Raw genomic sequence first — 12273 nt, forward strand, 5'->3', positions numbered from 1 at the left:
ATAGTTTCTGCAACTTTGACTTTAAGTAATTCCAGGCCTCCTCCACCTTTAGATCCACAAGTTCTTCAGTCCAATCCACTTCCCTAACTAATTTCCTTAATTCTTTAAAGTTAGCCCTTTTGAAATAAAAAACCCTAGTCACAGATCTATTTTTGTTTATCCTTCCATCTAGTTTGAACTGAATTAGCTCATGATCACTCGAACCAAGGTTGTCCCCTACAACCATTTCTTCTATGAGGTCCTCACTTCTCACCAAAACCAAATCTAAATGCCTATATACCATTTGGGTACATTCTATTTTCCCTTCTTGTAAAAGAAACCATGAAAGCCTTGATTGTACAATTCCTTCCATTATCTTGAAAAGGTGGTGTTTAAAGTTAGAGGCTGATAGCTGCCCCGAGAAGAGGGTCTTGCCAGTCTTCAGAAGAACATAAACTGCTAACTTCCACTGATTAGGTACCTTCCCTTTTATCCACAGTTCATTATGTCCAGCAACCTGGCTTTAGCCTTCTTCAGAAAGTGCTTTATCACATGACCATAGATGAGGTCCAGCCCAGGGGACCTGCTGCATTCAAGCTTTTCTACTGCATTTTCTAACATGTGTGAGAAAGATCCTTCTAAAGCTAAGACACTCAGTAAGATCTGTGTGTATGTTTTAAAATTATCTTTGTCTTTCCTCTTAAATACTCCATCTTGCGTGTTTTGCAACAGACCTATCCTCATCATTATACATGAGCCTATTAGTCTTGGCATAATATTCCACCAAAATATTCACAGACTCTTTATCATCTAATGCCTTTGCACCTCCACTTTTCAGGATATTGATGTATTTTAAATTTTAAGATTTGGGCTGTCTGTTCTCAATTCACTTAATTATCATCCATAAATCTTTTTGGTCTATAAGGATCCAGCCTTTCACAAGTCTCTTCCCAATACCTTACCTCTTTTGAGACTTTGTTCTGTTTTTGTCTGGCCTCCTTCATCTCTAAGGTTCTGTTCAACATCCAGTTGAACTCAATACCCTTCCTTAATAAGGTTTTTTATGCCAGTATAATTTCACTGTGAAACCCATTTCTTCCTCCTTCTTTTTGAGATGATCTTTTTTGCGGCTGTGCAGCAGCTTCAAAAATTTCTTCCTCAAGGTTACATTTCATAGGTGTTTGAGAAATATTATTCTCAAGTGTGTCTGTGAAATAGGATGAGTCAACCTTATGAAAGTTCCATCTCTTAACTGAGAGCTCACTGTCTTCCTGTTCCAACAAGTGAGTACCGATCAACGATCACTTCCAACATCCTGAAATACATTCCATGCACAGCTCATGGACATGCTGCTTCTCTACAGAGTTACATCTAATGTTAATTGTGTGCCATATGATCTTGACATATAAGTCATAATGCTATTATTCAAGACAACTAGATCATTGTGAGCAATAAAGTCTTCTAGCAAACTTCCAGTCAAATCAATTGTTTTGTTCTCCAAAACTTCACTTTTGGTATTGAAATCTCCACAGATAATTGTTTGGCTACAGTTGCCAATGCTATCACAAGATTTTCTTTATCAGCTAGACCAGTGTTTCTCAAACTGGGGTTGCCGCTTGTGCAGGGAAAGCCCCTGGTGGTCCGGGCCCATTTGTTTACCTGCCCCGTCTGCAGGTCCAGCCAATCACAGCTCTCACTGGCCGCAGTTCACCGCTGCAGGCCAATGGAAGTGGCGCAGGCCGAGGGACGTACTGGCAGCTGCTTCCAGCAGCTCCTATTGGCCTACAGAGGCGAACTGTGGCCAGTGGGACCCGCGATTGGCCGGACCTGCGGACGGGGTAGGTAAACAAATTGGCCCGGCCTGCCAGGGTCTTTCCCTACATAAGCGGCGACACCAGTTTGAGAAACTCTGAACTAGACTGTCATCAGGATGATAGCAAGTATCAGAAGGGTAGCCGTGTTAGTCTGTATCCACAAAAACAACGAGGAGTCTGGTGGCATCTTAAAGATTAACAGATTTATTTGGGCATAAGCTTTCATGGGTAAAAAATCCACTTCTTCAGATGCAAGAAGTGGGTTTTTTACCCACAAAAGCTTATGCCCAAATAAATCTTAGTCTTTAAGATGCCACCAGACTCCTTGTTGTTTTTGTGGATACAGACTAATATGGTTACCCCTCTGATACTTGCTATCATCCTGATGACAGTCTAGCTGATAAAGAAAATCTTGTGATAGCATTGGAAACTGCAGACAAACAATTATCTGTGGAGATTTCAATACCAAAAGTGAAGTTTTGGAGAACAAAACACTTTATTTGATTGGAACTTTGCTAGAAGACTTTATTCCTATGCTCCTGCCCTAATGAATGGCCCATCCTTCTCCCCTTGAATAAAGAGCACAGAGCGTTTTTGCCCTCATTCTGCAATCCATGTGGGTGATCCCATACAAATCTGGGGTCTTTCTGTACTCTGACTATGGAAATTTTCTCTTCTGTGGATATTTTCTGGAGGAGGAAAATATAGGCCTAAGTTATTAGGGAAAAAGGCAAAGAAATATATGAGTGAGCTCTTTTATTTTTTCTGTTTGGAAAAAAAAATAGCATTGATTCATCTGTTTGGGTGAAGAAACCCCAAACACACACACACGAAAACCAAACAATTACATGGGCTTTATATAAACAAGAAAGAAAGCCGGCCAAACTTTGATCCTTTGTATTACTTTCTGTTTGGATCAAATCCCTGATTTTATTTTAAATTACCTTTGAATTTAACAAATATTACACTAAAGATTTCACCAGGAAGCACAGGCTATTTGAGGTAACAGAATGCAGCTATATGCAACTGTGGGTGTTTAGAATTTGTTTCCCAATAGATGGCTCCTGTGTGGCACTGGCACCAACCACTACACCAAACAGAGACATGGGTGGTACTGTGCCTGGGGCCCGGATTGCCTTGCTCCCAAATTTATAGATAGGTGGTTCCAGGGCCGGGATGACAGGGAGAATGTAAGGGTCTGCCTGGAGATTTGGGTGTGGTGAAGTGCTCTCTGTCTCTTTCCTCTGAAGGATGTGGGGTTCCCCAGGTAGGAGTCTCTCTCTTCCCCTCCCCCCCAAATTTTCCCATCCCTGGAGGTTGAGGGTTGTTGGACATGATGTCTGGGTGGTGGGATCTCTTTATCTCTCCCAGTCTAGGAGTAGTTTTTGGAGGGGGAAAGATGGAATGTCTCTCTCTCCTCTGGCAGATGCGAGGCGGAGGGGTGTTGGTCCCCAGGCCAGGATCTTCTCTCCCTACCTCCTCTCCGGAAGATTTTAGCAGGCTGTCTCCCCCTCCCCCCGACCCCGTTCCCGCGCGGGCGGGACTCAGTTCCTGGCTGACTGGCTGTCCCCGTCCCCCGCTCCACTGTCCCGGGCTGGGGAATGTGGCCTCCGGGCGTCGCTCCTCCCTGTGCCCGCTGGGGGGCGCCTGCTACCTTGCGGCTCCGGCTGCGCTTGGCTGAGGACTAATCCAGCGCGGGTTTCCCACAGGCAGCGGCCCCGGCCGGGTGCAGCGGGCTCCGGCTGACTGAGCATGGGGGAGCAGCTGCCGCCGCTGCTCTCCGGCTGCCCTTGCACCGCGCCCGCCGGCCGCTTCGCCCCGGGGCTCTGCCCTGTCTCAGCCTGAAGGGCGCCCGCACCGTGTGGACCCGGGCGGGGAGGGGGCGATGATCCCGGCGTGCTAGCGGCTCGGAAGCAGTCGGGCTCCGCTGCGTGCATCTTGCGGCGGGCGGCGGTGGCGGCTCCTGCGGCCGGTGCTTCTCCTGCTCCCCCCGCCCTCGCTTTGCAGCTCAGCCCGGCCCCGGGGAGCAGAGCCTGATCTCTGCCAACCTGCCGCCGCGGGCGGGTCGCAGCCCTGCTGCTGGGCTCCAACTTTTATTTCTTGTTCGAGGGGGTGGGGGCGCCTCCTGCCCAGCCACCCACACCCCGCGCTTTGCCGCTGCCGCCGTGTTTTGCATGGATGCACCATGGCCACGCTGGTTTGCAGGGTGCAGTTCTTAGATGACACCGACCCCTTCAATAGCACCAACTTCCCCGAGCCCACCCGGCCCCCTCTCTACACCTTCAGGGAGGACATCGCGCTCGTCACCCAGCTGGCCGGGGTGCACCGCCTGCTCAGAGCCCCGCACAAGGTACGGGGGTGGGTGTGGGGGCGGTGTTAGAAACCATCCCTACCCTGTTGGGGGGGGGGTGTACAGAGAAACCTACCCCAGTGTTGGGGGGGGGAGGGGGAGACTTAGAAACTATCCCTACACTGCCGTGAGGGGAGGGGGATTTAGCTACTCAGTGTTGGAGAGGGAAAGGGGCACTTTGAAAATATCCCTCCATTGTTGCGGGGGTGGGAGTTAACTCACTCCCTTGGGAAGTAGGGAACTGGGACTAGAGGGGATCAGTAGCACAGATACGCACAGCAGCTGTAGATGTGATCAGAGGCATGGTCAGTGCTGCTGCTGTCACAGTTACTAGTGGTGGAACATATGCTGATTTCAGTTATGTTACACATTAGTCAGAAGTAGGGGGCTATTCTGTGGTTTTGTGTGGCTGAAGAGGGAGATCTAGATATGTTTTCCTTCCAGCAGGAAGAGGGGTTCTGTAGAGGAAGGGATTGCTGTTCAAGACTGACTCCAGCTCTTTGATTCCTACTGCTAGAGCAGTGGTTTTCAGTCTGTGATCCATAGACCCCTGGAGGTCCGTGGACTGTGTCTCAGGAGTCCGCGGAAGGTTGTTGTTACTATAGAACAATGGTTTTCGACCTGTGGTCAGTGGACTACTGGGGGTCCTCAGATTATGTCTTAGATTTCCAAACGGGTCTGTACCTCCATTTCAAATTTTTTAGGGGCCCACAAATGAAAAAAGATTGAAAACCACTGTACTAGAGGGAACTCAGAGCAAGTCTACACTACCGCTTAAGTCGATCTAACTTAACTGTGAAAAAGACACCGCCTGAGCGATGCAAATTATGGCGACCTAAGTGTTGTCCACACCAGCGCTATGTTGGTAGGAGACGCTCTCCCGTGACATCGGGGCGGCTCTAGGGATTTTGCCGCCCCAAGCATGACAGGCAGGCTGCCTCCGGCGGTTTGCCTGCGGAGGGTCTGCTGGTCCCGGCGGCGCTGGCAGAGCGCCCCCCGCGGCTTGCTGCCTTAAGCACGCGCTTGGCATGCTAGGGCCTGGAGCCGCCCCTGCGCGACATAGCTTCCCCCTCTCGTGGAGGTGGAATTATGCCGACAGGAGAGAGCATCTTCACCAGTGGTGCTACAGCGGCGCAGCAGCATTGGTGCATCTGTGTCGATTTAGCGCTTCTAGTGTAGACCTGCCCTAAGTCTGTATTCAGAAAGAAGGGATTGTGCAGCAGGACTCAGGCAGAGGCTCAGCTAGTGTTCAGTGTACTCCTTCTAAAATAGTATAGTATTCTACATTGATACCCCAAACACTGCAGTGAGGCAACTGTTATGTGACTCTTCCTGTGACTGGCAAATAGTGTAGCATAAGGATAGATGGAGCAGAATTGTTGCCCATACTTGTGATGGAAGTGAAGAGCAATACAGACCCTTTCTGTGTCAGAGGAATACAGGTATCCTGTGGAAAGGAACGCTGGATCCTGACTGTACGAGAAGAGTCTTTCAAATCAGAAACATGGAGGATGAAAAGATCTGTGCCTAGTAACATGTCATTTTTGTACTCAACAGGACTGTAGACTGAGTGATATTTTCATCCTAACTCAAATTTGCCTTCTGCCTGATTTAGGAATATCCCTAAACTTCACCAGTTTAGGAAAAGATACCCCAGATCTCACCGCCATCATTATCCCTAGTGTCTAGAAATGAGATGTTTTAGAATAACGGGCCTACAAAAATAAATAATTTCCTTGTGATTATGTATTTCAATGTGTAGGCTAACGGAGAGATTTTCAAAGGGACAAATGGTATTATGGCACCTAACTCCTATTGAAAACCAATGGAAGTTTGCCTAATTTTCCTGTGTGCCCTTGAAAATCTCCTCCTAAATGGATAGAATACAAAGTATGCCTAATATTTTTCATTAGTTTTATTCTCCGCATTATACATAAAGTCATCTTAAAACTTTTAAAGAAGTGCAGGGGAAGATGTTTGAGAACTGTTGGTGGTGGACTTTGATAGCAATGTTGTTTTCCCATGTGAGTGTATCAAAGAGTTCACTCTTAATAAGTAATCCCTTGACAGAAATAAATTGTGTGTGTAAGTGAGTGGAATGGGTGTCAGTCAGTCTCAACATGGGTCTGCCTGGGACAGCATGCATTTACATCTTTATAAGTGAACATGTTTATGAAAGAATGTGTTAGTGTCTTCATGAATCGTCAGGTCACAGTATTGTACCTTCATGAGACGTCACTTTTCATTTCCAAAAATATCTACAGGGCAGGCATGGCTGATGCATTAGTTGTAACCCTTGTATTTTGGAAGTCTTGAAAACAGGCCAAATCTGTAACAAATTTGACATGTCTGCCCCTTGTTAGTAACCTCTTCAGAGTATCATGGGATTTTGAGAAACCATTTATTGTTTAGGAAGGTTGGCTAAGAGCATGTTCATGCAGAGCAGGGTTTAAGCTATTGCTGTTGTGAGGTTTTATAAGCTAAACAGTTGTAGTGAGGGCTTTGTTAAAAATAGCAGTAAGTCTGCTGTCCTTGGAACAATTTATACTGTAGCTCTTCAGAAGGGTAAGTATTGAGTATGCCACTAATGCAAATCTCAACCTTTGTGAAAACTTATGTACCTTTTATATATTTACTTTAATGCATCTGTTGATAAATGTCACTCTCTTCACTTATGGTCACACACGCAGGCCTGGTTTTGGAATTCTGGGCTTTTCAAAGCAATGCCACAGTTTGTTGTTATAAAATACTTTATTTTATTATTTTCTACCTTGTTATTTAATAATCCTTCTAGTCTGTCAATTAACTCAGCAAAGAAGTCAGAGGAAAAATAACAACTGGTATGTGTTTTTCTGCAGAAAGCAAAATAGGAAAGGACCATTTTATCCATTCTTTCATAAAGTGGGTGGGGAATATTCTCTTAACATCATTTGTTGTGTTATGGCCTGCACTCAGGAGCTTGCTGGAGGATGGAAAAAGGCTGTGTGTGCTCTTAGCTTTAAGGATGTCAAAAGACCAATAAAAAATAGTTCAAAGAAAACCTCTTTCAGCAGAAGTTTTACATTTGTAGACCATTTTCTTGCCAACGTTACAGAAACTCTGTAGAGGACAGAGCTCTGCATAATGCACAAAAAATGTAGGTGCATTGAATCATATTCTGTTTCTACAACTCAGGGTCAGATTCAGATACTTTAGTCACGTTGAGTAGTACCTTATTCTGTGAGTAATCCCATTTGGGATTACTTGTGGAGTAAAATAGTGTGAGTAAGGGCCAGATTCTGATACCTAATTGTGTAGAGCGATCAACTGAGAGATGGTACTTAAAGGTTCTATATCTGACTTCACTGTTGACGTGCTGTAAGGATCCTATTTTTCAAAGTGGCCACTGACTTTGGGTGGTTTTTGTTTATTTGGAAAGCCCAATTTGAGATCACTTTGATCAGATTGTGATTACTTGGAGCAACAGCAGCTTCCATTGACTTCAATTTGAATTGCTAAAAATCAGGCCCATAGTAACTCAGACTTGACTCCCAAAAATTGAAGCATTCAAAATCAGTGGCACTTCTGAACATTGACTTTCTTACCCACTTCTCTTTTTACCCATTTGAAAAACTGAGATAATACATTTCTCACGGAGGTTTTATGACATTTAAATGATTAAAAAAGACTTGGGCATTTTGGGTGGAAGATATGAAACTCCATAGTTGCTGTACAAACACATATTAAAAGATAGGCCCTGTCTCAAAGACCTTATAATGTGAGGTCCTGAGCCTACAAACACCTTATGCATCTGCTAATTTTACTCATGTGAGTACTCCGATTGAACTCAGCAGTATGTGTTTGCAGTATGAGGACTTAATTCCAGTACATTATAGTTATATCTCCTGGCATTCTCTTAGCTACTTACTAAAGAATTAATCAGACTGGTTTCCTCTCTCCAGGTATTTTTGCAGTTTACTTTTTTCCTCTTGTTTGTTTGCTATCTGTCCAATAATTTGTGTCATCAGTAAATTTGATCATGGTTCAATATACACCTCTCCTGTGTGGCTTGAAACTCTGGTGAATAGTCTTCTGGGCAATGGGATATTCTGAAGTGGGCCTCTTGCAATCTTTCTTGTTGTTATTCCATTTTGTATTAAATATGGGGTGAAACTATAGTAAAGATCAGAATTACCAGTCACATAATTGAACACGGTTTGTTGGGGAAGAGTCAGCACAGCTTTTCTAAAGGGAAATCATGGCTCACCAGTTTATTAGAATTCTTTGAGGGGGTCAACAAGCACGTGGACAAGGATGTTCTAGTTCAGTGGTGAGCAACATGTGGCTCGCAGGCCACATCAGCCCGCCAGCCCCTGCCACTTCCCGCAGGTGCCATTGGCCAGGAATGGCAAACTTCAGCCAGTGGGAGCTGTGGGCGGTAAACAAACTGTCTGGAGTTCCCACCAGCAGATTACCCTGATGGGCCACGTGCCACCGGTTGCCCACCACTGTTCTAGTGGATATAATGTACTTGAATTTTCAGAAGGCCTTTGAAGAGGTCCCAAAGGCTCTTAGGCAAAAAAGCTGTCATGGGATAAGAAGGAAGTTTCTCTCATGGGTCAGTAACTGGTTAAAAGAGAGGACATAAAGGGTAGGAATAAATGTTCAGTTTTCAGAATGGAGAGAGGGATCTGGACTGGGACCAGTGCTGTTCAACATATTCATAAAGGATCTGGAAAAAGGGGTAAACAGTGAGGTAGCAACATTTGCAGACGATACAAAATTGCTTAAGATAGTTAAGTCCAAAGCACGCTGTGAAGAGCTACAAAAGGATCTCACAAAACTGCGCGAGTGGGCAACAAAATGGCAGATGAAATTCAGTGTTAATAACTGCAAAGTAATGCACATTGGAAAACATAATCCCAACTATACATACAAAACGATGGGGTCTAAATTAAATGTTACCACTCAAGAAAAAGACCTTGGAATCATTTTGGATAGTTCTCTGAAAACATCTGCTCAGTGTGCAGCAGCAGTCAAAAAACTAACAGAATGTTAAGAACCATTAGGAAAGGGATAGATAATAAGACAGAAAATATCTTACTGCCACTATATAAATCCATGGTACCCCAACACCTTGAATGCTGCATGCAGTTCTGTTTGCCCCATCTCAAAAACAGATATATTAGAATTAGAAAGGTGCAGAGAAGGGTAACAAAAATGATTAAGGGTATAGAAAAGCTTCCATGTGAGGAGAGATTAAAAAGACTGGGACGTCTTAGATTGGAAAAAGAGGTAACTAAGGGGGATATGACAGAAGTCTATAAAATCGGGACTGGCATGAAGAAAGTGAATAAGTGTTATTTACCCCTTCACATAACACAAGAACCAGGGGTCACCCAATGAAAGTAATAAACAGCAGATTTAAAACAAACAAAAGGAAGTACTTCTTCACACAGCACACAGTCAACCTGTGGAGCTCATTGCTAGGGGATGTTGTGAAGGCCAAAATATAACTGGGTTCAAAAAATAATTAGATAATTTCATGGAGCATAGGTCCATCAATGACTCTTAGCCAAGATGGTCAGGGATGCACCACCATGCCCTGGGTGTCCTAAGCCTCTAACTGCCAAAAGCTGGGAGTGGATGACAGGGGATGGATCACTTGATAATTGCCCTGTTCTGGTCGTTCCCTCTGAAGCATCTGGCATTGGCCACTGTTGGAAGACAGGATACTGGGCAAGATGCACCATTGGTGTGATCCAGTATGGTGGTTCTTATGTAAGAGAGACATTGAGAATGTCTCTCTAATCCAATAGTTAGGTACTCATCTGTGAGGTGGGAGGTCTCTGTTGAAATCCCTTCTCATTGTTGGGCAGAGGATGGAGTTGCACCGGGAGACTCGCACATGACAGGTGAGTACACTAATCACTGGGCTAAAGATTATGAGGGAAATGTCCTCCCTCTCCTGGCCATTTGTGTCGAGTTAGGCGCGTTCAGAGGATGACCAGCAGGGCCATCCCTAGGGGGATGCAGGGCCCGGGGCGGAAGCAACGGATTCGTCTCTTCTGGGACTGACCGCGCTGGGCAATCGCATTGGCCTGTGGGCCCCCCAAAACACAGGGCCTGGAAAGGAGGGGTTCAGGGTGGAAGTGATGGATTTGTGTCTTCTGGGACCAACCTTGCCAGCCAATTGCACTGGCCCGTGGCCCCCCCTAAAAGAGCGGTGGCCCCGATTCGCCCTACCCAAGGGACGTCTCTGCCTGCCAGATTGGGCCCAGCAGGTGAGATAGGGAGATGTCGGTCTCAACATGGTTTGAGGAACCTTTTGGGACTTAGACATGAAATAGGTGTCTGGATATTATCTGTACATTTGTCCATGCCTGTCTCTCTGTGGCACCTCTCTATCTGGCCAGATACAACAGTGTGCTTTTATTTGAAATAATCCTTCCTGAAATGCAGACCTTTTATTTTCAACAACAATTTCTTTTAAGAAATGTTTACATAAAGTTCTGAATTTGAGTATCAACCCTTAGATCAAGTAGAAGAAAAAAAGGCTGCCCTATAATGTTGGATTTTGGAAGTGCTCCATCAGGTGCTCCATGAGGTGTGAACCTTTCATTTATTTTTAAAATGTGCAAGTGAAATTAGTGCTCATGGACTTTACTCAGGCACAGTACAGATAGGTGATGTGCATGCCAATCTGCACACTTCTGCTAATGTCCCCCAGTTCTGACCGGCACCATTTACCTGCAGTTTACCATGTTTCTTTGGGAACACAGGAACTCCATTTTGGTTAGTTAGATCTGTCTGTTTTATACTGCTGCCTATCACCATAGTATCTGAGTGCTTTCCACATAAAACTAGTAGCAATAGAAAAGTAGTGGCACTTCTCTCTTTTTGAAGTCAAAAGTCTGCTTGGGGTAGGGCTGTGTGGGTGTTTTTTTTGTTTGTTTTATTTTTTTTTGTAGAGATAAGGGAGTAGAAGGGAGGTTTATTTTGTGAGTGTCACTTATGGTGGAAAGACTCACAAAGAGGAAGGCTTTGAAACCTTTCCTAAAGACTGGAATTCACCTGATCTCCTCTGGAAGATTGTTCCATAGTCACAGTCCCTCAATGGAGAGCTTAATCCCTAGCTCTCGCATGCTTTGTCCTGGGCTTTGTGATCTGCATAGTCACAGAGAAGTGCAGCTGTCATGATGGTTCATAGGTTGAAATTTAATCCTTTAATTACTTTGAAAATTAATGCTCCAGTGGACCAATGGTCCATCTAGTTCAGTATTCTGTCTCTGACAGTGATGAGTACAAAATGTTTCATATTATACCTTGAAATGTAACATTTTATCTCCTAAAATATGTTTTTATTTTATCTAATGTAACTACAGATGCTCTTATTATTCATGTAAATTCTAATTCTTTTTTGAAACCTGCTGAGCTCTTGATCTTTACATTTTGTGGCAGTGAGTTTCACAGATTAATTATGTGTATTTGTTTCCTTTCATCGGTTTTAAACTTGACACCTTTAATTTGATTGAGTGTTCCCTTGTCCTCTAAAAGGGATGGAGCTCCTGGTTTGCCTAAATAAACCATAATGCCACATTGGGCTTGATCCAGTTCTCACTTAAGTCATTAGAAAGACTCCCTTTGACTTCAGTAGGTGTTGGATTATGCCCTTATGGAGCAGAAACTTCTAATCATGATGTAATGCAATGGTTTTGTAAGGAAGGTTAGTAGCAAAGTCCTCATTTTAATCAGATGTGTGAGTAAATCAAACAGGATTTACTTCTAGATTGACATGATTAAAATTATTCTTTTTTAAAAAATCTGCATATTCTACAATTTGATCCCAAAGAAAAAGCTAGATCAGTTATACTCTGGTTGACCTAGACCCTTAGAAATGTAAATCTCTCAGTTTTATGAGTTGACCTTTTAGGAAATTACATACCTACTTAAGCCAGGAGCTTAGAGTTTTCTGAATATGTTTTGTCTCTATCTGTAATATTAAGTAGAGACAGGTCCAAGCTGGACCTCTAGATCCAAACCTCCCTCTTCCACTTTTCCCTGAATCTTGGGAAAATTCAGATGTGGGTCTAAATTTGTGGCTCAGGTCCAACTCTAATAATGCTCTTTGAATCTAATTTGGTACTGTGG

At 44.2% G+C, this 12273-nt stretch overlaps 1 protein-coding gene across 12 annotated transcripts in view; it reads left to right on the forward strand.

The window, feature by feature from the left end:
• Positions 1-3532: 3532 nt before the first annotated feature.
• The window catches only part of FHOD3 (formin homology 2 domain containing 3), a 634103-nt gene continuing 625362 nt past the window's right edge, over positions 3533-12273 (forward strand). For 3 of the 12 annotated variants that reach the window (XM_039524508.1, XM_039524509.1, XM_039524512.1), the window contains exon 1: positions 3535-4143. In XM_039524508.1, the coding sequence (XP_039380442.1) occupies positions 3979-4143 (165 nt within the window). In that variant the 5' untranslated portion in view covers positions 3535-3978. Of the gene's footprint in view, positions 4144-12273 lie in introns of all 12 variants that reach the window. The other 9 variants (XM_039524513.1, XM_039524517.1, XM_039524518.1 and 6 more) reach the window with 4 other exon arrangements.

The sequence above is a fragment of the Mauremys reevesii genome, linkage group 2 (genome assembly GCF_016161935.1).
Source record: "Mauremys reevesii isolate NIE-2019 linkage group 2, ASM1616193v1, whole genome shotgun sequence".
Lineage (NCBI taxonomy): Eukaryota > Metazoa > Chordata > Testudines > Geoemydidae > Mauremys > Mauremys reevesii.